The sequence below is a fragment of the Lissotriton helveticus genome, chromosome 3_1, assembly GCF_964261635.1.
Source record: "Lissotriton helveticus chromosome 3_1, aLisHel1.1, whole genome shotgun sequence".
NCBI lineage: Eukaryota > Metazoa > Chordata > Amphibia > Caudata > Salamandridae > Lissotriton > Lissotriton helveticus.
The window spans coordinates 1977510123-1977537699 of NC_136061.1; the positions used below are offsets into that span (position 1 = coordinate 1977510123).

General features: G+C 46.0%; 1 protein-coding gene across 1 annotated transcript in view; it reads right to left on the reverse strand.

Annotated features, from left to right (window-relative positions):
• Positions 1-27577, reverse strand: part of ALDH1A3 (aldehyde dehydrogenase 1 family member A3) — a 292251-nt gene that overhangs the window by 192194 nt on the left and 72480 nt on the right. The window contains exon 2 of the mRNA XM_078684080.1: positions 5317-5421. Coding sequence (XP_078540206.1) covers positions 5317-5421 — 105 coding nt within the window. The remainder of the gene's footprint in view (positions 1-5316; positions 5422-27577) is intronic.

The window sequence follows — 27577 nt, forward strand, 5'->3', positions numbered from 1 at the left end:
CGAAGGGAAGGCTGCAAAATTGCCAAAGTTTGCCCTCCCAGAGAAATTGAAGGAATTTTTGGTGAGGGGGCCAGATTGGAATAGTCAGATATGCGTCCTTGAGGTCTAGGCGAGTGAGCCAGTCGCCCTTCCTCAGAACATCTCTGAGAAGGTGGATTCCCTCCATTTTGAAATGTCGGAAGACCACCCACTGGTTCAAATCTTTGAGATTTATGACGGGTCTCATTTTCTTGTCCTTCTTCTCTACGAGAAAGACATTGCTGATAAAGCCGATTTCTTTTCCCTGCCGGATTGCACCTTTTGAAAAGAGGTCCTTTACTTCCTGGGAAACTAAAGCAGAATCTTTTTGTGAGAAGCGTATTTCTTGGGGAAGTCTCTTCTGGACAGGGAAGCCGACGAATTCTATTTTGTACCCTCTGACGGTGTCTAACACCCAGGGATCCTGACTTACTACGGTCCAGTTCCCAGAGAAGAGGGCTAGTCTCCCGCCCACCTTTATAGGGGTATCTGAAGGGTCTTTGGGAGATCTTACCGGTAGAGAAGGGTCTCGTCCTCCTTTCGCCTCTGAATCCTCTTCCTCTGGATCGTTGTCTTTGGGGAAAGAAGGATGATGACTGGAAGCCATAACCGGACTGAAAGGACCTTCCTCCTCGTCCTCCAAAGGGTCTTGTCGAGCCATTTCCACGGCCGGGGAATCGACCCCGCATCCTCCCGGCCCGGGAAAAAACTCCTCTGGTATTGAAGACCCTTTTAATATCTTTCTGGGATTTTTGGATGGAGTTAAAGACTCCCACGTACTTGGCCATATCCCTAATGAATTCTTCTCCGAAGAGAAGGCCTTGGGAGGAAGCGCCGCCTTCTTTGTTGGATAGCTCAGCTAGTTTAGGGTTAATCTTGAGAAGCACGCTCTTACGTCTTTCATTAGAGAGAGCGGTGTTTGCATTGCCCAGGAGGCATATAGCCCTTTGCGCCCATTGTCGCAGTTCTTTTGGGTCAATGGGGGAATCAGAGACATAGGCTCCTTCAGCCATCTCAAACATTTTGGTCAGGGGGCCAGTGATATCCAGTAGTCTGTCCTGGCAGGATTTGAGTCCTCTGTCGAGTCCCCTCCTGGGGTCTTTCCCCGTCTTGGCAATGAATGCCACCACCTTACTGTCTAGTTCGGGGGTCATGGCTATTTTGTCGGGGAGGGAGGGGCGAGGACATTCGGACCTGAGGCGAGCCCTGACCTCCTTTGGTATCTCTTTGCGGAGCCAAAAGGACAGGTATTCGGCAATATGTTGGGCAGGTGTCCACTCTGGGGAGAGTGGGTGCTTGATGAGGAGCGGGTCGAACATATGCTCCCCAAAGGGGTCAAGTATCCCCATTTTTGAGCCCGAGGCCCCTGATGCCTCACCAGATAAGTTTGTGATTTCGCCTTCCTCCTGATCGGAGTCAAATTCTGAGGAGCAAGACAGGTCAATTTCGTCTTCACCTCCCTCGTCGCTATCAATGGGGATAGGAAGGCTAGGGCCTCTGAGTTGCCCATCCAGCGTGCCCGAGGCACCAGCATTGTCACCGCCAGAGCGTGAATCAGAGAGCAAAGGCTTTGCGCTTTTGTTTTTTTTAGCCATTTGGGGTGGATTCGAGGTGGACTGCCTTTTTCTATGGCTTGTTGAGGCCTCAGTAGGGTCCCCTTGGGTCCTCATAGGTGGCCAAGCCGATTTGGCCAGGGTTTCCAATTTTTTGTTAATGGTGTCCTCAAGGGATCCCATTACCTTGTCAAGCGTTTTGTTGATAAGGGTTTCCAATTTGTCCTCCATAGAGGATGAAGAAGGGTCAGAGGACATGTTGATAAGCTGGGATCAGAAAGGTAGTAAGCAGTGGGAATCAACTGAAAAAGAAAGAATGTTGGGAACAAAATGGATGTAATGTAGTTATGGCAACAGGGGTAGTGGAAAGGGTCTTTCCTCTAACAGTCCCAGTGAAGGGTTGTGAGTCCTTTGTTAGTTTCTTGTAAATTGTGCCCTTTAGTCCTTCTTCTGTATCAGTAATCTTTTTTTTTTTTTTTTTTTTGGATTAGCTGTGCAGGTTGGTGGAGGATGTGGGCTCGACAGCGCCGAGGATCCGCGGGAAAAACCGAAGGCGGGCAAGACTCCTAAAATTAGCAGGTAGGAGAGAGCCTTGTAAATGCCTCTCAAATGTTTCCTAAATGCCTCGCTCTATCTTCGCGTATAGAGCGAGGCTCATTTGCCCGTCTTTGAATTTAAGCCGGTCTCCATGGTAACACGGCGCGGCCTCGCGTCGGAGCGAGGGCGCCGTGTCCTCACCATGGAGACGCGTGTGAGGCCGGGACCGGTGTTCAGAAGACGCCGGTCCCGGTGCGAGGCCCCAGCGCGTGCAGGCGAAGAGCGCGGGCCGGCGTTTCAAAAGACGCCGGTCCCGCGTGAGAGGCCAAGCGGTATTGGGGGAAGACGAAGGAAATCAAGGATTTAGGCCCTTAGGCGGAAGGGGAACCGCCCGGCCTTAAGGGGCCGGGGGGGGTCGGGGAAAGTGAGGGAGCGGGCGGGTGGGGAGAAACACCGTGCGCCGCTCCTGAGAGCAGGAGGCTGGAAAGGGGCAGAGAGAAGATACAGGCAGGGAGGCACAAGGTTGCCAGATTAGGGAACAGGATAGCCGCCAAGCAAGATATAAGGAAACATGAAAATATATATAATATATAAAATATGTAAAGTCTGTAAAATATGCTGCCAATTAAAGGGAGGAGGGGAGTAGGGTGGAAAGAAACACATTCAAAACAGTCTCCCTCGACCCAATCTAATACATATAGAGAGCACAGACAAGTAAAGTGCGGAGAGCAAATATAAGGTACTTATCTTGTGAGCAGCAGCAACAAAGAAGGAAGTCTACTGTGTGTGCATGGACTATATCCTCTCTATTGGAATGTTCATTCAAGTTCTAGATCTCTCATTGTTGCTGCTGTGAGCTACGCAATAAAGGAGATTTGCATAATATTGGCCTCCGTGTCATGCCATAAAATCTTTCTTCTTCAGTTTCAGCTTTCTCCTTGGCAGAGGTTCCTTCTTGATTCCAGGATGATCTAATTTTCTGTTGTCAGGGGTCCTGTACTTATACCCCTAAAGTCTTTGTTCTCTGGGTGCATGTGGGCCCTGAGCCCGGTCTGAACCAGTTCTGGGTGGATCCTGAGCACTTTCTTTTGCTGGCTGCATCTTTCCTTTCAGAGTGAGGGGCAGGGTCCTCAGCCGCCCAGCAGGGGGGTGGAGCCAGCATTGTGGAAGGCAGGCACAGCCCTATTCAGCCCAGGTGCTAACTCCTCCCACCACTCCAGTTGCAATTGCAGTCATTCAGCCTAGTGCTGACTCATCCAGCCTCCTGGGGAATCCCCCAGCCCCTGTCACTCTCAAACCAGACAGTCAATACACAAACAGGCCCAGGCACACAGAAGGGTCAGACAAGAGAACAGCAACTTTCTAAAAGTGCTGTTCTCAAACACAGGATTTAAAAACAACCTTTCCTAAAAGATGTGTTATTAAATTCTGAGTTCAGGGATACTGGATACTTATGTCCTATCTTGTTCCTATGGGAAGAAATGCTGTTAACCACTGTAGCCAGCATCCCCCATGTTAACCAATGGAGCAAGATAGCCTTACAGTAGTGAAAAACGAAAATGGCTGCCATTCACTACCAGAGCATGTCACCTGCACTAGTACATGCTCTACCTTTTACATACACTGCACCCTGCCCAGGGGGGTACCTTGGGCCTTCCATAGGGGTGACTGATGTGCACAAAAAGGGAAGGGTTAGGCCTGGTCAGTGGGGACACTGACCAGGAGGACATGGCAGTTCTAAACTGCACACAGGCACTGCAGTGTCAGGCCTGAGACATCATCTTAGGGCTACTCCTGTGGGTGGCACAATCAGTGCTGCAGGCCCACTAGTAGCATTTGTCATCACCAGCCCTGGCACACTCAGTGCACTTTACTAGGGACTTCATGGTGATACAAATATGCCAAACAGGTATATTCAATCAGAATAACAATTTACACAGGGAGCACTTACACTCTGGCACTGATCAGCAGTGGCAGAGTGTCCAAAGCATCTAAACCAGCAAAAACGAAATCCAGCACATCATCAAAAATACAGGAGGTAGAGGCAAAAAGATAGGGGAAACCACGCCAAAGATGCCAGGTCTAACAATGGCAGAGTGAGCAAAGGGGCTCCATGCTATATATGTGTATGGATATATTATATATATATATTCAAGTATTATGTAGCACAAACTTTACCAAGTTACATATCAGCGTTTAAGATGAGCACAGGCTCATACTACCAGAATAAGTTCACGTAAGCACAGATTCAGAGACGGCGACATAAGGTCAAAAAACGGCATAGGAGCAGTTACCATTGTAAAGGTTAAAATAAAAACGTACAATAAAAATCCCACGACAGAAACGGTTTCATGAGATAATGTAATTTTAAGTAATTGCAGTGCATGTTAATGTCTTTTCGGGTGAGGCACCATTCTACACCAAAGATGGCCACCCTTGAGAGGGGGGAGGTAATGCCACCCCCCCTCTGGTGCAATTCAGACTATTTCCACGTGGCAGGACAGCTAACAACAGGTCCACCACCATACAATGACATGGTAGCAAAAGGTCCCACTTAATGGAGGCCTACGAGGTTTTGGGGCCCTCTGGGACACAACTGGCAGCTTGCTCACAATCTATAAGTATGCTACTCCATCCACTCTTACTCTGAGCTTCAAACAATGGTTTATGTAATACATACACTCACAAGCATAGCTTCTGGGAGTGTGTGGGGGTGTTACCACCCCCTCCCTCACACCTAAATGTATTTTGTGATAAATGGTGGCAGGTGCTATCAGTCGGGTATGGCGAGGTGTCTGTCGGATTTCACCAGGAATTTTTACACACAGTAAAAAACGCACACACACACACACACTCTATCTCTTTGTTTGGAAAGACTTCAAAAATGTTGGTTATTTCATATAATAATGTGCTTTCTCTCACATAGTACCCCTACCCTTCCGCATTCCTCTCCCTTTCCGCTGCCCCTTAAGCCCCTCTCGTGCACCCGGCTTGTCCTGTAATGTGTTGTAACATTATATGCCAGCGTAATTGTTGGAAAATCTGAAGCTCACAAACCCCTCCCCCATCCTACTGACCAACCTATGCCCTGCATGCACTAGCAGCAGGGACTGACCATTGATGAGTCATCAGATCACCAGGTGAAAGTCTGCCATCCCTGGGTGCACAGCTCACAAATCTTGGCTCACTTCAGGATCTCACTTCTTACCTTATCGCCTTCCTCCACGTCACAGATCTTCTCACCGGTGGATGGGTTGTGCGTTGGGAACCTCTTGCCACTCATGGATTCGTGCCATTCGTTGTTAATAAATATCTAATGGGGAGAAATTTACATTTGTTCTCAATGTGACCTCGCTCATGTTTTTCCACATCTACCCCACTATTTCTTTTTTACCCACGAGTTTCATACACATGCTTGAAAAGGACAAAATTCTCAGCACAAACTCCTAAATGGTACATTGGTGGAGGATTGGGGGGGGGGGCAATATCAGAACTTACTGTAGTTCAGTTTGTTCGAACTGGGCCTAGACGCACCACACCAGTCTGACCATTCACTACCATATTGAAGCAAGGCATTGGAGTGCCAGCTGCAGGTTTGCTTTTCAGACTTAAGGTAGCAACATCATTCAGAAGACTAGCGCTTAGCACCTAGTGTCGACCCAAAATGTCCAGGCCCTTAATGAGCTATGCAGTGGAGCTGCTATACTGCACACCTTTGGAAATCACCTCATTCTCATCAGAAGGATGATTGGCTGAGTTGACCCTGCCAGAATCCAAACCTGAACATACAACTCTTACGCTTCGCATGTCCGGACTCGTGTGTTTCTCTCTCTCTCTCTCTCTCTCTCTCTCTCTCTCTCTCTCTCTCTCTCTCTCTCTCTCTCTCTCTCTCTCTCTCTCTCTCTCTCTCTATCTCTCTCTATCTCTCGCCTCGCCTCGCCTCCCACCCCCCCATAGGTACCTGCAGAACCCTACACTTCATCCAAGTTTCACAAAGTTTTAGGGTTACTTTTTTAATGCAGAACCGAAGTTAAACCTTTTGGGGGAATTACAAACCAACTCAGATTTTTATTTGCGTTGGTTGTATGGAAAAGTACCGCAAAGCAATGCAAAATTCTGCTTTGCATTACTTTGCATCAAGGGAGCGTTACATGCGTGATACATGGGCGTTCCCATTCAACCACCATGCTTTTTTATGGTAAACCCTATCTACTAACATTACTAGACAGGGTTTAGCCTAAAAATGAATGCCCTGAAAAGCAGGCGTTAAAAGGAGAAATGTTTTAATTTCTCCTTGCTTTTCCGACTTTGCAAGTGTGTTGCACTGTACAACACACATGCCAAGTAGTAAAAGGTTTTAAACTTGTCTAGCCATAGCAGTTTTTTTCAGTAAGTGTGACCTTCCAGTACAAAACCTTTGGCAGACTCAGGCGCGCACCCTGGCGCTATTGTGCTAAGGTGTGTGTCTGGTGCACGGTAGCACAAATCAGTGCAAGCGCTAGAGAGAGGGGAGGAGAGTGCCATATCTGTGCCGGCGCTAGGGAGAGGGGAGGAGAGTGCCATATCTCTGCCGGTGCTAGGGAGAGGGGAGGAGAGTGCCATATCTGTGCCGGCGCTAGGGAGAGGGGAGGAGAGTGCCATATCTGTGCCGGCGCTAGGGAGAGGGTAGGAGAGTGCCATATCTGTGCAGGCGCTTGGGAGAGGGGAGGAGAGTGCCATATCTGTGCCGGCGATAGGGAGAGGGGAGGAGAGTGCCATATCTGTGCTGGCACTAGGGAGAGGGGAGGAGAGTGCCATATCTGTGCCGGCGCTAGGGAGAGGGGAGGAGAGTGCCATATCTGTGCCGGCACTAGGGAGAGGGGAGGAGAGTGCCATATCTGTGCCGGCGCTAGGGAGAGGGGAGGAGAGTGCCATATCTCTACCGGCGCTGGGGAGGGGGGAGGAGAGTTTCATATCTCTGTGAATAAGGCACTCTCTTGCTCTCTCCCTGTCATGCAACGCAGCCTCTTTGTGTGCTGCACAGCGTTGCATGACACCTTTGTAAATCTGGGCCGTCATCTCTTCACTACACATTGGAGCAGTTGCAACACGCCACTCTGAATTCTTCCCAAAAAATTGGATAGGAGATACGACAGTCACAGGACCATAGATTCCTAAACAACACACTTATACTAAGAAAACTAATAGCATTGAAAAATGTTTAGCACAAATGGCCTAGCTATATTCGGTGCAGCATTAAAATAAGTGCTAATTTATTTATAATGAATTAGATATTTTTAATTTCGGATACCACGGTACTGAATTTGATATTTTAGGTGTTATGAATGCTGCTGTATCAGTCTTTCAACATGTATGGGAATCAGCAGGAAGACATTGGTGCGACAGCGACGCCTAACGTTCAGTTAGAGTACAGCAGAATAAACGCTCAGAGAATATGGAAGGTTGCAGGCATAGTTTTGCCCCCAAGGAACAACCAGAAAGCAAATGTATGCTAAATTTCGTCTGCGTGAAATACTCCTGCTGGCACATGTACATTTTGAGTACAGACATATAAAAAAAAAACTACAGGGTTAGTTTTCATTGTAAATCTGAATAGCCTTTAAAATGTGAATGGCCCGATTCTCAAACAAATTCGAAATTTACTCTGGAGTTTAAAAAAACAATCCAGTCTGCCTGCGAAGAAACAGCAACTGTCGCATCCTCTCAGGAGTGCCCACATGTAACCATGTACACAAGCCAATGTAGCAAGTTCAATTTCGTTGCGTCAGTGGTTGTGTGAATTGTGTCCAATGCGCCCAGAAAACAATCCTTTGGTTACATTGTTTGAGGTAGACTGTTGCTTATTAAACATGCATGTGACTGGTTAACAAAATAACAGTTGATAGACAACGATATTGTGGATGAATGTGGAGTTTTGCTCTAAGGTTGCAACAGTACATTGGGACCAAGTGGCCAGACATGTTGTTGCCATTATACATACAATGGTCTTTGGGTTTCCCTTACTCATGACTGGATGGCTTTGGTATCTATCTCAATTTCTTTCTCCTGACTCAATATCTTTCTTCCCTAACTTTTTATTGTCCAGCAGAGGAGTAGTTTAGTCTCACGTTTTTCAGGTTGGATGAGCTGTACCCTTCCTCTGCTTAGTTTAGGGCACTCCTTCAATGGTCTTGCTACAGACACCCCCAGCTGTCTGTCGCCACCAGCATTGTATATAATACTACACACAGTCCTTGCACATGATTAGGTGGCATCAATAGATGGTTTTCTACTCTTCTCAGTCCCTGCTCTTTGTGGGGTTTCCTCCTCCCACGCCCGTGTTTGCCCCTCCCCCAAAGCAAATATTGTTTATCCTTGTTTTTGACTGGCAAGGGTCTAGACTTCCATGGTTGATGTCATGGAGCTACTTTTACTTTCAATTTTCATTGTTAGTTTAGCACTTCATGGGAGTGCATGTATTGGTGCTCACTTTCCCTTACTAGCCTCTTACACCATCTCTCCACTCCCAGCCTCTATCCCTATGCTTCTCCATGGCATGCTAGTCACTGGATGCACTTGACAATGTCTCATCTCACTTTTGTCTGACTCGTTATGCCTAGTTATGTTTGTTTTTTAGCTTTTGTCTCTTTTCCCTCCACTTGTTTCTCGCAGCACAGTGGTAGCCATGGTTGCCTTTCCACTACAAAAGCCTTTTAAAATCTGCTGGCATTGGCAATGCCAATAGTGGTTACCAGCCTTGTTAAAAGTATGGCAAACAAAATATTATTTTCTATCCTTTGAGGACGTTCACTACATTGCGAAGCTTAATGTGTTGCTTCTTTATGTCGCATTATGCAATAGAGCCGCAATCTAGAAGGCACAGAAAACAATGTTTCCTAATCTGTACTTTAAAAATGGCTGTTGTGTTGCGAGCTGTGACTTAATGCCACAAAACATGCCACACAATGTGGCAGCCCTTTTGAAAGTTTAGAAAACAGGGCAGTCATTGTGAAAGTACTTTTAGCACAGCCAGCGAGGCACTTACGCCAATAACCTCACTTGTTCACCATTAGAAAGAAAGACGGATTGGCTTTGCTAATGCTGGTTTTATTTTACTTTAAAGCACTCTGTGGAAGTGCATGTGTTTCTTGCTCTCTCCCTTGTGTTATGCTTCCATCATTCCCTCATCACATTCCCCTTGATGAAGTTCGTACGCTGCCTACCCCTTCCCATTCCGCTTGGCTCATTTGCTTTTAAAAAAAAATAAAAATACCACCTCTGACCCAGGTTCTCCATTATCGCCGCTTGTGCTATTGTTGCTCAGCAGTGTTTACTTTCATCTGACCTCCCACTGGCTCTGTAATTGCTCATCCACCCCTCCTCATTGCATCCTTTTGTAAAAACTATTTACAATTTTTTGGAGGGCCTAACAGATGCAAATTACAACTTTCGTAACATGCACTTTTTCGCACATATTATTATTATTTTTGAATCTACTACACCAACATGTGTGTCTGCCATCTTGGAACACTAGATTTAATAATAACTTGTTTTAAAAAAAATGATAATAGTGGCTACTTCATGAAGCATGTGCATGCACATATCACAATACAAGCAGATGCACACTTTCCAGCAAACATGTGTACACATGTCATGATGCCTGTATCATGACGTATATGCGCATATGTAAGGACGCATGGCTGTCATCTTGAAATGGATTTCTTTTAATAGAAAACCTATTCCAAGATTGTACATGAGTCTTAATGCATGGTTCATACAAGCATTTACGAAGAAAATAGATCATTATTAAAAGCAGTGGCCTATTTTTTTGTCAATGCCTCTTACAAGGGCTCAGAGTCATTTGTTCCTAGTTATTCCTTAATACGTTCAAAATATCTATTCCTCCTTTGGACTTCAGGATAACAGTACAAGCTTTGGTACAATCCCATCTGAAAGTAGAAATGCACTACTCTCTGGCATCTCCAAATCCACTACAGAACCCATTAAGGTCATCCTACAATCAGCTGCTTGACTGGGAGATAAGAAGTCAGACCGGATGGACCACATTACAGCTATCCAAGGGGACCTTCACTGACTTCCACTAGACATAAGATTTAACTTGAAAGTAGTCTACATCATGCAGAAAGGCCTGAAATTAGGAATGCATTCCTACTTAAAAGACTAATTTCACAACACAGCAGGCAAAAGATGCAAAGCTCACCTATGTGTAGAAATATCCAAGACTAAAAAAACGCACCTCTAAACCAAGCTTTCTCATAGCTATACCCGGATTGTTTAATCTTATACCGGCAAACACATCAAGACTCAGTTCTGAGCTATTAACATTTAGAATATCTTTGAAGACTTACTTACCTCTTCAGAACACAAAGCCTAGCTGTTCTACTCGAGTCTCTGTTTCCACCTCCTCCTTCACATCTCTGTTCTTATCTATGTTTCATTATTAATACCTATTTTATTGCATCATCTGTTATAGCCATCTTTGAGGATAGGAAACACCACAACTAAATACATAATGATAAATACACCACTAGCTTTTGTTGTGTATGTGTAATCTCTCAGCTACTTTACCCTACCAAGTCTGAAGAAGTTAGAGGTGTCTAAGAGAGTGAATGAGGGGAAGCTGGGCTAAACAGAGCAAGTGCTGGCCAGCAGGGGTATATTTTGGAATTCATTTGTCCAAAAAGTTTTAAAGACTGTTTGAACAGTTTCTGTTCCTAATCACCAGATGATATTTCTCCCACTAATTGATAATATGGAGGAGTTTATGAGCTGGAGTTACATGACTAGAACAGGAAGAATTATTTCCTGATTTATTCATGCAGACTTCAGCACAGATGCCTCCCAATAGCATTTCAAATTTACATTTTCACATTTAATTTCCTGATGCAATAAAAAAAAGGGACACCCTGTGCTTCCGTGTTTAATAAAGTAATTACTGCCACTCTACACATTCTTTATTTCTAGGTTCACTTCAATTTTCATATTAAATTCCTTGATAGTTTAATACATTCAAAATACATTTTAGCAATCGCTATTAAAATGTCCAATGATGCAGAATACTTTTAATTATTTTTTGTGCCAATTAATGGAACTGCAAAGCAGCCTACCTTACAAATCGGCCTAATATAGAATTCCCAGATGAAAACATCAAACATAGAAACAAAGCAGATCTTGGGAAATTTACTTCCTGAGATATCTGTTCGCTTAAAAAATTCTGAGAGTACATGGGCTTTAGTAACCTCATAAACTACATTAGATATGGCTCAGTATTATCAGAATCAAGTGACCGCTGAGCAAGAACGGAAATAAGGAAAACTAAAAGAATTGAAAACTAGGGTAATGATGGCCCAGGCCTATGGACCCTAAGGTTGAGGTCGTGGTCAAACCTATGGTCAGAATGTTAGGCAAGCACCTCCAGTAGGGCCACCACGTAGACAAACTCCACTAGGCCGGATCAATGCGATTATTATAGAGAGAAAGGACATTGGCGTTCCGAATGTCCTGTTTTAGCTGCTAGTGGCAGAGGAAGGGGACAACTGTATGGTAGCCTGGGGACTCCAGTTCCTCTACAGCAGCTACAACAAGCTCAAGCTCCAGAGAAAAATAGGTCAGAAAATTATTTTGATCAACAGAATAATCAACATTCTATGAAGGAATGGGAATCAGAAGAAACTATGGGAACACATTTTGCCTAGGATAGCATAGGACAAGGAAGACCAGTTGAGATACCTGTAGACCAGCCAGGACCCTATATAACAGCCACCATACTTGTGCAGGATCAGACATTTTTAGTGGATACAGAGGTGACACGCAGTGCGATATCTCAGAAACCCGTCCCTGGGACACTCTTGTCTGGCCAAGTGATCATATTGATGGGGTTTGATGAAACACCAACTCCTAACCCTCTGTCCAAAAAATTGCCTTTGCAGGTTGAGAATTTTATTGCTTCAGCCCCCTTTTTACTTCCCCCACACACTCCTGATAATTTGATGGGACTTGATCTTCTGAAATATTTCCATGCTACTATACATTGTTCCCCATCTGGAGTACGTCATTTTTTGGGAAAAGACATTGCCTAAACAATATAATTTCTCTTTATGCTCGGATCTTTATTCTGTTCCATCATGTGTTAGGGCTACTGCTGACACAGATGTGTGAAGAATGGACATTTCCCCCAGTATACATACAGGTTTGGGAGGGTGCCTCCTTACCAAGGGTCTCGCAATATAAAATATCGAAAGAAGGTCAGGATGCGCTAATATCTGTCATTGACGACATGATATGTACAGGAGTTGTTGAGGAAGTTTCCTCTAATGTATGCAATAGCCCCATTCTCCCCATCCTAAAATGGGGTGATGGAACAAGGGACAAGATTTACCGATTTGTGATTGATATTAAGAGAAGTAAACAAAATAGTAATTCCTCAATATCCTGTTGTCTCTGATATTACGACCTTGTTGTTTTTTCTGTTATCGATCTCGAGAATGCTTTTTATCTCTATTCCTAAACATAAGGATAGTAGATACTTGTTTGGCTTCTCATTAAGGGGCCTCTCATTTAGATTCTGTAGGGCTCCACAAGGTTATACAGAAAGTCCTAGTATTTACAGTGAGGCCCTTAAACGACCGTTGGATTAACTTCTTTTGCCACCAGGATTTACACTTGTGCAATTTGTCGATGACATTTTGCTCGAGATATCTACAGTTGAGCGTTGTAAAGAGGCCACTCTTTCCCTATTGCATCATCTTGCTACTAAGGAAAATAAGGACTCTAAGAATAAGTTGCAATTTTGTCAATGTGAGGTCACTTATTTGGGTCACCTCTTGTGTAAAGAAGGCCACACTCTGACTAAAGAAAGACTTCAAACTATTCTAAAATTCCCTTCCCAAGTACTCAAAAAGAAGTCAGGGCACTTATTGGCATTACTTCTTATTGTAGACAGTGGATCCCAAACTTTTCTCTTATCATCAAACCTTTTTTGTCCCTTGTTACTATAGACGCTCCCTTTCCTCTACCATGGACATCTAAATGTCAAGAAGCATATCAGCAGCTTTGTGCATCCCTTTGTTCTGCTCCAGTGTTAGGCTCTCCAGACTATGCTGAGCCTTTTATATTATAAGTACACGAGAGAGATGGATGTGCATTGTTCGTTTTAACACAACCATATGGTAGTACACATTGTCCATGTGCTTATTTTTGGGCTGTATTAGACCCAGTTGCCAGAGGAGTTCCAGGCCGTCTTAGAGCGGTTGCTGCCACAGCCATTTCTAAACGACAATCTGAGGCAATAGTATTGAGTAACACGCTTATGGTTATGGTACCACATTCCATAGATGCACTCCTTAATCAGACTAAGACACAACACCTGACTAGTGCTAGACTTACAGGATACAAACTTATGCTCTTGGCACCTCATATCGCGCTCAAGAGATGTTTGACATTGAACCCAGCTACATTGTTACCTTTTCCAGCTGAACAAACTCATGATTTGTATGACTGTATTTTTCTGACAGAAGAACAAACTAAGGGAAGATTAGATCTTAAAGATACACCTTTGTTAGATCCTGAGGGGGGATTATGGGTGGATGGTTCCTGCTTGAAATTACCTGATGGCACCACCTCTGCATCCTATGCCATAACCACATTACAAACTGTGGTAGAAACAACCCGTATTCCACAAAAATCTTCCCAAGCAGCTGAACTTATTGGGCTTGTGAACTTAGTGAAGGGTTATCAGTGAACATTCACACAGACAGTCAGTATGCATTTGGTGCGGCACACAATTTTGGCAAACTTTGGACAGAACGAGGATTCCTAACCTCCCATGGTTCTAAAATACAGCATGGTTAATTGGTAAATAGTCTTCTTACTGCCTTGACATTGCCAAAAATTGTAGCTATTATCAAATGTAGTGCCCGCAAGAGAATCACAGATAAAGTGGGTCAGGGAAATGCCTTTGCAGACAAAATTGCCAGAAACACTGCGAGTATACACAGGAGTAGGATGCATGTATTACGATATCAAGTTTAGAAATGGGAAAATATGTATACAGAGATCAAAGAAATACAGCAGTTAGCTACAGAACAAGAAAAAGCAGAATGGAAATAGGAAGGAGAGTTAGATGATGAGGGATGTTGGAGGTCAAACGATATGCTGAAATGGAAGTTACATTATGCTTATTTACTGCCCTTTGTAACCATGGCTCATGGACCTGCTCACGTAAGTGCCAAAAACACTATCTCCCAATTAGAACAGGTTAGGGATAATCAGCATATTTGGAAAACAGCTGAACATTTGGTTAAACATTGCATGATATGTCTACAGCACAATCCTGGGAAGGGGTATCAACTCCTACTGGTGGATTTTCTCCACCCCAGGTCCCCTTGGAAGCATTTCAAATCGATTATATTCAGTTAGAGCGCTGCAATAATTTAAAGTATGTATTAGTAGTGGTTTGTTCTTTTAGTAAGTGGGTGGAAGTTTATCCAACCTAAGACAACACAGCTTTGACAACAGCTAAAATTCTGTTAAAGCAGTTCTTCTCCCGTTTTGGGGTTTGTAAAGTCCAATGGAGTGACGCTGACCTCAACTAAACTGGCCATATAATAGAGTACCAAATGAAGAGTTTAGGGGTAAAACAAAAGTTTCATGCTGCTAATTACCCCCAAGCAGCGGGTCTAGTAGAAAGGTACAATGCTGCATTGAAGTTGAAACTAGTAAAGAGACAGGCAACAACGGGGGCGTGACTACGCAGGCGAGCGGAATGGCCGCCTGAATGTAGAGCTCCGCCGAGCGGGCTGCAAACGGGGCCATTCCCATTAGATCCGACACTGCGCAGGGTTCGGAAAATGCTTGATGCCGACCCCTGAAACCATTGGATGAAGCTGGCCGGTATTAGAGGCCGGGGGACGGCGAGAACGGGTTCAACTGCGGAGGGGTGGTGAGGCCTCCCAGGCCTCGCCGGACGTGACCCTGCTGCGCCGGAGCGCTCGGTGAGTCTTCTGTGTGGCCCCTTCGTTAGCCCCCTTGGCATTGGGGCTGCTGTTGGGCTCTCCTAGGCCCGCTGCTTGCCCCCGGTGGGCTCCGTTGGTGGAGGGGCGGACCCCCGGTGCGGGACCGGCCCTTGCGGCCTGGTCCGGCCTCGGGAGCCGGGGCCTCGATTTTGGAGACTGCCTGGGCTGTGTGGCGGCGGGCGGGAGCAGCGGGCGGCGGACCCTGATTGTGCTTGGGGGGTGACGGGGGGTGCACCCGAGGGGCTCTAGGGCGACTTTCAGGCGGCCCCGCATCTCTGCATTCAGTGGGGGCACTACATCTTCGCCCCACCACCAACACGCATCCCCGACTTGCGCCTGTCCCCTAACAGGCCCACGAACAACACACTCTCCAGCCCCCAAATGCTGCAACTGGCCACGCATATTATACGCCTGTGAGCATGCTGGATGGCCACAAGAAGTCTGCATGGCCTTTGTGACTCTGGCCTATTTACTTGAATGTGCCTCTTTGTCCTGGATGCCTGGTCTCCCTGCGACGCTGCCATTTGCTGCCTAACTGGGTGGAGAAATAGTCTTGACTGCTGGTGCAGTGTTGTCGCCACGACCCCCCACTGGCCCTACATACTGCAAGGGCTTGGCCACCAGATTGGCTCCGGACGGACGTGTCACCCCGGCATAGGAACCCCCCGGGACTACGCGGTTCGGCCTTGGCGTCCCCGCGACCTCTGCGGTGCGGATTGCGCCTAACACGGGGTGGTGTTTGAGACCCCTGATCCATTTGTCCCGGTCTGGACGCCTTGCTTGCAGGGTGCCCTGTAACTGTGCTCAACGCTCCTGCTGGTCGCACCTGTCGCTGTGTCTTGACGCACTGGTGCTTGTCCACCGCCATTTCCACCATGGGAAAAAGGGATCTCAACCAGAGGAAACTTACCTTCGAAGCGGCTTCCCTCCGCACAGTTGAAGAGCCACCTACACATGCCGCGGACACTGAAGGCCCAGCGACAGCAGGAGACACCGCTGGTATGGTTGCCGAGATGCTGGGCGAAATGCGTGCTGGATTCAAGGCCTTGGACTCCCGCTTCGACACCCTCGAAAAGAAAATGGCAGATATGGGCGCGAAGATTCAATCACATGATAGGCGCCTGGATGTGGCTGAATCCAGAGTTTCCGACTTAGAAGATGGAGCTGCGTCGACGCTGAAAAGATTGGAGCGCGTGGAGAAGATCCTTAAGGATGTTGCTATTAAGAATGAGGATTTAGAAGCGCGCAGTAGGCGCAATAACATTCGCATAATTGGTGTGGCGGAGACGACGGCGACCGGACGCTTTGACACATTTGTGGAAAATCTCCTGATCGAACTATTCAGAAGGGACACTTTCACTGCTGGCTTCATAGTGGAGCGTGCACACAGATCGTTGGGGCCTCGGCCTAATCCAGGGTTGCCACCCCGGCCCATCATAGCCAGAATCATGAACTTCAGAGACCGGGACGCGGCACTAAAAGCTGCCAGGGAGGCTGGCGAGGTGAAATGGCAAGGTGGAGTACTATCCTTTTATCCGGACTTCACAATGATGGTCCAAGACGCGCACCGAAAGTACACTGGTGTCAAGGCAGCTTTGCGCAAGCTGGGGTTGCGCTACGGAATGCTGTACCCTGCCAGGCTCAGAGTGGACGTGGATGGCAGGTTTCGCATTTTTGACTCCCCCGCCGAGGCACAGGAATTTTGTCAAGCTTACAAAAACAGAGGGTCACCTCGGACCTCAGGCGAAGCACAAAGATCTCCGCCACACACAGATTCGCAGGCCAGTGCTGACCTTTTTGCGGAGAGCGGACAAGGCTGAATCGTACCCTTTTTGGATTGGCCGTTCACTTTTGTATTATGCACCTAACGGTGTTGGTATTCTTGCAGTGTTTTCTATACTTGTTGATAATTGAATGTCGCCCCGGCCGGGGTACCCACGTGGCGGAGCGTTGCCACCCCCACCCCCCCCATGGCACGAGCCGTATTGTGCTTCTCTCTTAGTTTGCTTTTGTTTTTCGAGTATATTACTGAACCATTGCTTTTGTCTGATGACATTGGTGTTATTCTTTGGGGTGGGAGATGCCTCCTGGGGCTTACTGAGAGGCTGGGTGGTGGGAGGGTGGGAGGGATTGTTTCATTCTTCGGTTCTAATGTTAATGAAAATGCACTGTTTTTCTTCATGAATGATGCCTATTTTGCGGGAGGGAGGCGACGGATATGCACACACTTGTTTAATTGTGATTCCTTCGGATTTGAATGGCTAATGTAGGACAGCAGTCTGGTCCTTCCAGACTTACCCTGATGTCATGGAATGTCCGGGGTTTAAATAACACGAGAAAGCGACGTCAGGTTCTAAACTACGCAAGCGCGAAATGGGGTTGATGTACTGTTTCTACAAGAGACACACTTAGTGCGGAATGACTCCTCCTCATTTGCCAAGGGTTGGGGCGCGCACAGGTACTTCTCCAGCTACAGCAGATATGCGAGGGGTGTGGCGATAATGATACATAGGCGCGTCCCCTTTGTGCACTCAGACAGCGTAATTGACGATGGAGGCAGATATGTTATTGTTACGGCGGTACTTCTTGGCTTCAAAATCACCTTTGCTGGAGTATACGGTCCCAACTCAGACTCCCCCACCTTATTCCAAAGTCTCCATGATGCTTTGCTACGCCTTGACACAGATATGTTGGTGGTAGGTGGAGATTTTAACTTGTTGATGGACCCTGCCAGGGACAGCACGTCTTCTTCCCCAGACTGTAAACCCCGCTCGCGTGCGGTACTGACAGATATGTGCACACACTACCCGCTCATTGATATTGAGGCCCGTTTACTCTAACTCACCCACTTATACCCATCACTCTGGATATCACAACACTAGTACCAGGATCGACTACTGGCTCCTTTCCCCAGGGGTGGCTGGTTGGGTGAATAACCATTCGACACTCCCACGCACGTTGTCGGATCACTCTCCTATTGTACTGACCCTACTGATTCCCAGACTGGGGGGATACGAGAAGCAATGGCGTTTCCCCGGCAAGGCGTTATCTGACCCGGTCTTCAAGGAAGACATTCGTACAGCAATAGAGGAGTATTTTGAGCACAACACAGGCACAGTAGACACTTGGGCCACGTTGTGGGAGGGATTCAAGGCCACTATTAGAGGGGTTTGCATCACCAAACACGTGGGGGCCTTGCGCGAGATTCGGGCCACCATGACACGTATCGAGACAGAAATAGCCAAACTGGACAGAGAGGCACTCTCGGACACCGATGGTGAGATAGAGGCGAAGAGGTTAGGGTTGCTGCAGGAGTTCAGGGATACTGCAGACAGGGAATTGAACTATCTATGCGCGCAACACTCAGCGAGACAATACGGAGAGGGAGACAGGCCTGGCAAGCTCCTGGCTCAATTGCTCCGCCCTCCCCGTCAGGCCGCATACATCTCTGACATAGTGGATGACTTGGGCGTTCGACATCAGACCACCCCTGCCATCTGCGATGCCTTCTTATCCTACTACAAAACATTGTACACCTCCACTCTGACAGGGGATCGTCGCCACCCAGGCCCCTATATCAATGATATCTCAATGGTGTTCCTGGAGAAGTATATGCAGGATTTTCTGGCTATGCCTATTGCTCCAGACTACGTCATTGAGGCCATAGATGCATTGAAAGGCTCCTCGGCGCCGGGTCTTGATGGCTTTTTGGCCGACTTTTATAAAGAATACAAGGAGGAGCTAGTACCGCGCCTGATAGAGGTGTATGCAGAAGCACTTGAAATGGGGGTTTTGCCGCCCACGCTCCGGGAGGCGGTCATCATTCTACTTCCTAAGCCCGGTCGGGACCCCACGAGGTGTGGCTCTTACAGGCCCCTTTCGCTACTTAACCTTGACTACAAGATTTTAGCCAAAGTCCTCGCAACCCGACTATCTTTACTGATGGAGTCTATTATCTCGCCAGGCTCAGTCCGGATTTGTCCCCCACAGATCCACCTCCTTTAATCTCAGAACGTTGTTTTCGGTGCTCCACAGAATAGACCCAGGTACACCGGCGGCTGCGGTGTTTTTAGATGCCGAAAAGGCGTTTGACTCTTTAAAATGGCCCTTTTTTCTGTCAGTCATGAGACGGATGGGCATGCCACCGATGTTCGTCTCCACGGTCGAACTGCTTTATACCGCCCCTAGGGCGCGGTTGCGCCTGAATGGCACAATTTCTGATAGCTTCCCTCTTTCGCGGGGAACCCGACAGGGATGCCCCCTGTCCCCCCTGCTGTATATCCTGGGCATGGACCCTTTGGTGCGGCACTTTCAAGAACACCACATGCACCGTGGGCTCCAGTTTCGAACGGGTCCGCTTCTTATTTCCCTCTACGCGGACGATACCATTTTATATGTTAGATCTCCGGAGACAAATCTTGCACCCCTGCTTTTGGAAGTGACCCACTTTGGGGAATACTCTGGCCTTCGTATTAATTAGCACAAATCCGACATCTTTCCACTCACCCCCTCCACTGAACGCTGGGACTGCCCGTTCCCGCTTGAGTGGAATGCTGACTCGGTGAAATATCTGGGTATCCACATTCATCTAGACACGGTATCTATGATTCGTCTAAACTATGGCCGGGCGTTGGACTTTCTGGAAGATAATCTTGCACGTTGGCTTCGCCTCCCTCTTTCGATGGCTGGCCCTATCGCCATAATTAAAATGATTGTGCTCCCCCGTTTTCTATATTTATTTAACAACTTTCCGATCCCACTCACTAAAATCTTCTTCACTCAACTACGCTCGTTGTTGCTGCGGTTGGTGTGGGGAGACAAGAACCCGCGAGTTTCCTGGCGAATCCTGACACTGCCTTATGAAAGAGGTGGCTTTGGGGTGCCCGATTTTTATCTTTACTACCTAGTCGCGCAATGCGCTTATGCACACCCCTGGTTTCACCCGGACGCTCGGATTCCATATCTGAGGCCGGAGGCGGACTTGGTGTTACCGCTTGCCCTCAACACGGTACTACCCAAAGGCTTACCCCGAGACCCACAAGACATACAGATTGTTTCCACTACGTCATGGGCTTGGATGCAACTGCGTAGACTACTCCAGCTAGACGTGCTGTATTCGCCGGCTCTTCCACTACCGAACCCACACTGGTTCCCTATCACCGCTGAAAAAGTTGTTTGCAACACACTGTCCAACTATCAGATCACCACAATAGGGGACCTGTTCCCAGACGGACATGTCTTTTCGGTGTCAGAGGATCAGCGATTTACTGACCGGACGTTTATGGATTCGTTTGTATTGACCAGAGTGCGATCCATGCTTAGAGCGCAGTTCCCCTCGTTCCCACTACCCCCAGATGACATGGCTGCCCTAACTTTCTTACTTCAGTCCCAAACGGGCGCACATATGGTTTCTAAGTTGTACAGACTCTGTGTGGCGGCCCTTCCTACTTCGGACGCGAGGGTCCGTGCGGCATGGGAAACTGATTTGGGTGGTTCTATCACAGATGACCAATGGGCTGCTTGTTGCCGAGCTACCAAAGACGTCTCCATTAATAGTAGGCATAAATTGATACATTTCAAGTTTTTGAGGCGTCTGTACTTCACGCCGGCCCTGGCCCACAAAATAGACCCAACCAGGCCTCATTGCTGCCCCAAATGCAAGGCCCCACATGCCGATTTTGCACACCTTACATGGACTTGTCCTAAACTGCATGACTACTGGCTGCAAGTACACCACATCTTGGGCGACATTTTAGAATGCGAGTTGCAGCCCATACCAGAGATTGCGCTGCTGGGTTATGTTGTTGAGTTCCCCCGTGCCACGCGGAAGCTTGCTGCCATAAGCTTCTTGCTTGCAAAAAGGGAAATTGCTATACTCTGGGGGTCCAGACGAATCCCCAACTCCAAAGCATGGTTACGCAGTCTTGCCCACTGTAATGTCAATAGTGTGGAATATTCCACGCAGGTCCCAACAGCTTCACGCCCAGTCGATATCTGGGGCCCATACCGACAGTACCTTAGCAAAATAACGCAGGCTACACAATCCCAAGCTGCCAGTTCTATTGTCCCGGAAGGGGTGGGATAGGTATCGCTATCATGACAGTTGAGCTTTGCCTGTTGCGTTATGAAGGTCTTGTTATTAATATACTACTGGGACGGGGTAGACGGGAACTGCCGATCCAATTGTTGCTGATGTTTGAGAAAGGGGTGTTTTCTTCTCTGTTTCTTTGTCTACTTGGCCCCGATTGAAGATATTGCACTACTTACGTCTCTTCATATGTCATTCCATCACTCCTCGTCTGCCTATGCCAATGCTGTTACTGCCTTGATCATAATTGATGTGTTGCTTGTCGCTCTCTCTCTCACGATGGCATATTCATTTTCGTTATGTTTGAAAGCATATATATCTCTTTGCATTATCCTACCACACGTGCGATTCACATGTATAACTGGAAAAAGGAAAATAAGACTTCTAGAATGTGTTGCACCACTTGTAATATTATTGGTCACGTCCTCCAGATGCCTATTCTGTATAATGACTACTCAAGTTTTCAATGTAATGGGTTTACTATGTGATTGTATGCTTATACGGACCAATCTGATGCTAATAAAGAGATTTAAAAAAAAAAAAAAAAAAAGAGACAGGCAACAACGGGTCTTAATTGGCCAGATTCTTTGCCCCTAGCTTTATCTGTTTGTTCCATCCCATATAGTAAAATTGGACTTTCTCCCTATGAAATAGTCTTCGGCAGGCCTATGAATGTATGGGGACCCCCAAGGCCAAATGTGATAAAGGAAATACAGTACCCTATTTTGAGTGATTATCTGAGAAATTTGACTGAAAAATTGTCTTTGATTTACCTGCAGGTGCATGAAGCTATACAAGACAAATCAGTTGGTCCAGCTTATGGGCTCCAACCCGGAGACTTCCTTTTAATCAAGAACTTACGACACTCTAAGGACTTTGAACCTTGTTGGAAGAATGCTGAGCAAGTTTTGTTGGCAACCCAAACTGCTGTCCGTGTCACCAACAGACGTCATTGGATAAATGCAGTACACTGCAAACGAATCCCAGCGACTGTTCTCCAACCAGAAGGCAGAAACGATCTGAAAGACATCTTACAAACTCAGAAAAATGTTGCTCCCCTGAATGAAGACACTTTGTTTCTTCATCAAACTACTCCTTCGGTAACAAGGTACAGTTTACGACCAAGGAAGGGAAGGAGCAGATAGAGATACCAGTGGACCAGTTTCAATTAGTGGTACGGTTCGGCTGTGACACAGTGGGATCACAGAATCGGCTGAACTAGGTTCAGAGTGGGTTGTGATACGTGTTCAGTGGTGCCTGGGTCTCTCTTCAACCTGTGGTTGTATTGATACCGAAAAGGAGAAATGCAGATATTGGGATCCAAGCTGCGAAGTAATGTTGTTGATAATATTGGCAGCAGTTTTTTAGACAATGGAGAAAGTAATTCCAGCTCCAAACTTATTGCCCACTACTACTCCTGTCCCCACGGAACATTATTATTTCACCCTTCCCTACCACGAGCGAAAGCACCGAATGTCCTACCTCAATAACACTTTCATACAAATACTTCATCATACTCATAATGCTACGAACACTACCAACTGCTGGGTATGTGGAATGATGCCAGCCCATCAGAAAAACGGAGGAGCGCCTCTCATTCCCCTGCCATTTTCACATAACGGCTCTCGTGGAGCCTGGTTCACACTTTTGTGGGCTTCTGCAATCAATATTATTACTCTAGCTAATGTTGGAAGACTCAATGCCCAGTTAAACAAGGTCTGTTACCCCAATGATGAAGGCGTCCCGCAGGCCAAAGGAACTGTATGGGAAATGGAGGAGGATTACAGTAGAAATTCCTCCACAAGATATGTTTTTCCTAACACTGGAACAGCCAAAGGTAATGGACCTCCTGTTATCACTGTAGCCAGAGCCTGAGCAGATCTTTGTGTGAGCAGCAATGGCAGTGTTCCTGTGGGAAAAAGTGACTGTACTACAGTATTGAATATCACTGGAACGAACAATAGTAGTTTCCTATCTTCACTTAATACTTATTTCATTTGTGGAAACAAAGGTTATTATCATCTACCAGTCAGTTGGTCCGGAAATTGTTACATGTCCTTTTTGCTTCCTCCTGTGTTCTTAGCACCTGCATCTTATCACAAAGACCAGAGACTATTTAATGAGATTTCTTTGAATAGATTCAGAAGAACTATAAATAATGATGAAGTAGATCAAACTGATACAGTGTTACAGCAGTACAATGATTTTAATTTGGGATTCTTTTTCTTTGTTGGGGTAGCCCTAAATAGTAGGAAGATTAGATGTCTGACCCGGGTGTTAGAAGCAGTAACTATTCAACTAGCAATGGCTCTTGGAAATATTACGGAAGAGCTTCAAATTACGAGAATTGTAACGTTGCAAAATAGAATGGTCCTAGACATAGTATTAGCTGATCGTGGTGGAGCATGTCGCATTTTCGGGAGTAGCTGCTGTGTGTTCATCCCTGAACATGGACTTGGTCTGAGTGGTTATGGGGAATCATTTCTACTTGGGGCTGGAAACTGTTAATGGGAATAGCAACCATAGGAATCATCTTTCTCACCTGCTGTTGCTTCATTCAATGTGCCCCTACGATATGTACAGCTTGTTTAGCTACTTGTCATCATATTAAACCTCTGCGATTTAGAAATTATGATGCAAACTGGAATTTACGAATTTATCAATATTGACATCAGAGATTAATACATGTACTTTTAAAATGAATTCAGCACAAGCTGAAAAGGAAGGACTGTTAAAATATAAAATCTAATTCTCTCGTTTTTTATGCCTCATCTATTTTTCACCCCTGCCCTGCTGCCAGCCTGGCTCTATCCTTGACACCGCATCTGTATAAACATGAGTAAAGATTGTAGATTGGGGCATTGTAGTCTGTGTATACATGCAGAGTCAGTGCAAAAGAACAGCTAGCGTCTCCTGGAGGTTTTTTCAGACAATGGTTAATCCTCAAGTTTACTCAGATAGCATATCTTGTTGTTCAGCCTTAGGACGTAGCAATTGCACAAAACACAGAGGCTTTTGATTCTTGTAGTTACCTCATTTGTGTGTTTTCCCCAAAGCTCTATTTACCTCTGGGCATCACTAGTTTGTGATCATTTGCTATTAAAACCCATGTAACCCATCGTTCAGTGTGCTTCTCCTAGAGTATCGCTATGGTGCTTGTGGGATGGGCCCCCATTCATGAATGCTAAATAAATGATTCTTGGTTTGCACTTCACTCCAGTGTTGGTTCCTCCTTACTTCTTAAGAACCCGTGGACTAAAGGGTGACCCTGCACCAGTGGGTTATTAATAATCCACTTCCACAATTCCTCAGGCACACCCTTTTCATGTATGAAATTCAGCTGAACACAAATTTGAAAAGTTACAATTACAGTTATTTTTTAATCACATGTATGTCAGTTTGGCTCTTTTGCTTGGATTCATGGCATTCTATAGCCTGTAGCATGAACTACCAACAATCATGCTTCAGTTATTTCAAGGTTCACCGAGTGAAGGGGCTTGTAGTCATTTGATGTAGATTCCTGGTTGGTGTACAATGAACTACTACAAGAGCGTGTGTACTGATGGTCTTTCTACCAATAGGCTTATTGAGCATTGCAGAAGGCCCTGCTATATCTGGATAGAATTTAAGTGGTTCAGAATGCAGCTGCCTGTTTGCACTTGGAAGTCCAGGACAGACCTTGTTAAATCATTTGAACACACTACTGGCTCTGAATGATCCATGGAGTGTTGTTCAAGGCCTTGCTCATTAACCATAGAGCAATTTACCAATCTTTTCCCGACATCCTTGCAGTTAAGTTTCAGTGGTACTCCTTGGGTTGCCTTATTCATTTTGCCCACTTTGCTCTCATCTCTATTCTCAAAGTAAAAATAACCACATTTGGCAACCAGACTTACTCAGTAGCAGCAAGAAGACCATGGAGATCACTTACTGTTATTCTCTGCACTGAGTCCTACAAATTGAATTTCTGGAAACAATTATGTATGTGGTTGTTTAACCTGTCATCTTAGTATTTGCTCGGTTCACCAGACTCAAGGCACACGACGATACAATCAAAGCACACATTTGTAATAATTGTAAAAGTGTTTGCTTGGCTTGGATAGCAGCACCATTTTATTGCCTTCTGCAGAGTTGTTGTTTTTATCTGAGTACCAAAAAGCTTCTAAGTGGGTCTCCTTTATAAACAAATTTAGCATACCGTACCACAACACAAAATTACATCAAATGGGAGCCAGTGAAACGTTTTCAGTGCTGGTTTGATGTGTTCAAGTTTTCAACAGTTGAGGTCATATTATAGTTGGCAGAGTGATCAAGAAGAATTAAGGGTGATTTTTATTTTCATATATGACAAGAAGGAAAGCGTCTTCAATGTTGACTGGATGATTCTGGCTCTGAGTCTTGACTAGTGGTCACGGGGGGAATGGTTGATCTCCATTTATTCTCAGAGTTGTCTCGTAATCTCCCTTTGCATGATTTTACTAAAGTAGGGTAGGCTGGAGCAGTGGCGGCTGGCAACATTTTAAAGTGGTAGGGCGAGCAAACAGGCTGTAGTCTCTTGCTTTTTCTTACCTTTTTCCTGCTACCCACCCTGTTTCCTTACTTCTCCATCTGAAATCCATCCTTATATCATGTTCTCTCTTATCACAAATCATACTTCCTTGGCAACTTTCCCTATTTCATCCCTTCACTTTCCACATTCTATTTAAAGTCCACACCCCACAGATTAATATTTCAATTTGTTATTCCTTTCTTTACCGTTTCCTTTTATCACCGCAAATAATAGAACTCACTCCTGTGCTCGGGGGGGGGGGGGGTGGTGGGGGAAGCACCCACAGTCGCACAACCAATTGTTAATTTCACCACTGTAGTCGGTGTTCAACACACGAAGCCTTCAAACAGATTCTAAGACAAAACAAAAGACCCAAAACTATAGCAAAGGAGGACATACACAATCTGTGTGATAAACTTATCAACAAGTATGCCCATGCGTATAAAATAATACAAAATGATACTTAACGATGAAAGAAGAAAGTTAATCCACACTAACAACCATACTGACAAAATTGGAATATGACAACTAAACGTGTGATACTGGTTATAGCAGCATATATTAAACTAAATGCAGAGAAACAGAGTCTACACTTTGTAAATGTAAATTGATACTTGTATAGCGCACTACTCACCCGCGAGGGTCTCAAGGTTCTTGTACAAATACCGCTGTGGAACCCATCCTGGCTTTCCCTGTGAGGTGTCCACTCCTGGGCACCCTCAAGGTGGAGGCCAGGCATCCTTAGCGTTGTGGGGGCCGTTGTGGAGATTAAGCAAGCTATTGCCCAGAGTTGCAGAGTGGGACTCCATGATTGGAATAGGCACCGAGGCAAGAATTATCAGGTCCGTGGAATTATTTTGAGCCCAAGACCCGCCGAGGCGGGGAATTGAACCCTGGTCCCGGGCTAGACCTCTGCATCAGGGTCTGCCGCTCTAACCATTGAGCCAAACTTCTCCACGTTACACTTTGGGAGTAAAAATAATTCCAAGAACAATAAGACTGATTTTAAGCCAAGCAGCTTTTAACATACGCCTCATTTTATTCACCACAGAAACCTGAAAGGCTGAGTCGGCCCTAAGGGGCTCTAACTTGTCAATTGCATATCACAGGCAGATTGCCCATCAATGCATTAACCCTCTGATCCATCTACTGGTAAAACAGAAAAGGCTGACATGCAATACAAACTGTAACTTCACATTACTAGGTATTGAAACCAGAAGTGTTGGGTTGGGAGCGGGGAGAAGCATTCTCAAAAGCATGCCCCTCAATCAAATCCTGACAGCCTAACATGACAATATAGTAAAGGCTCTCCTTTACTATGTCAGGGTCCAACTCCATTTCGTGCCAATCCCTACACTGTAGAAATCATTCCAGTTTCTGTTAGAGCAGTGGTTCTGTAGCTGGTTAAACTTGTGGGGAGGCAGGTAGTCACATTCTTTCCCAGAAATGACACTCATGTCTGATTCAACACCATCAGTTGGTCTTTCACCCTGTATATAGCTTTGTCACAGGCAGCTCCTCTAAATATTTCAGTTAGCACATACCGTGAGATGGGAGTAGGTGGTCATGCCTGTCTTGGGTGTGTTATCACAGCACAGTGATGCACTAACCTACGGTGTCCTCCTTGTTTTTGTACTGGTGGTGCCAGCCTGGTCCAGGTGACATCTGCAGAAACAACACCCCTACCCAATCCAGACGCTGCTCTCATGCTGTTAAGCAGCATGAAAGCAGTGCCCCTAATGGTTGTATCAGACTGGCTAAGTGCTCATACTAGAGCTAGGTGCCTGTGCTGTCTATCAACCCGGCTGTTTAACATAGC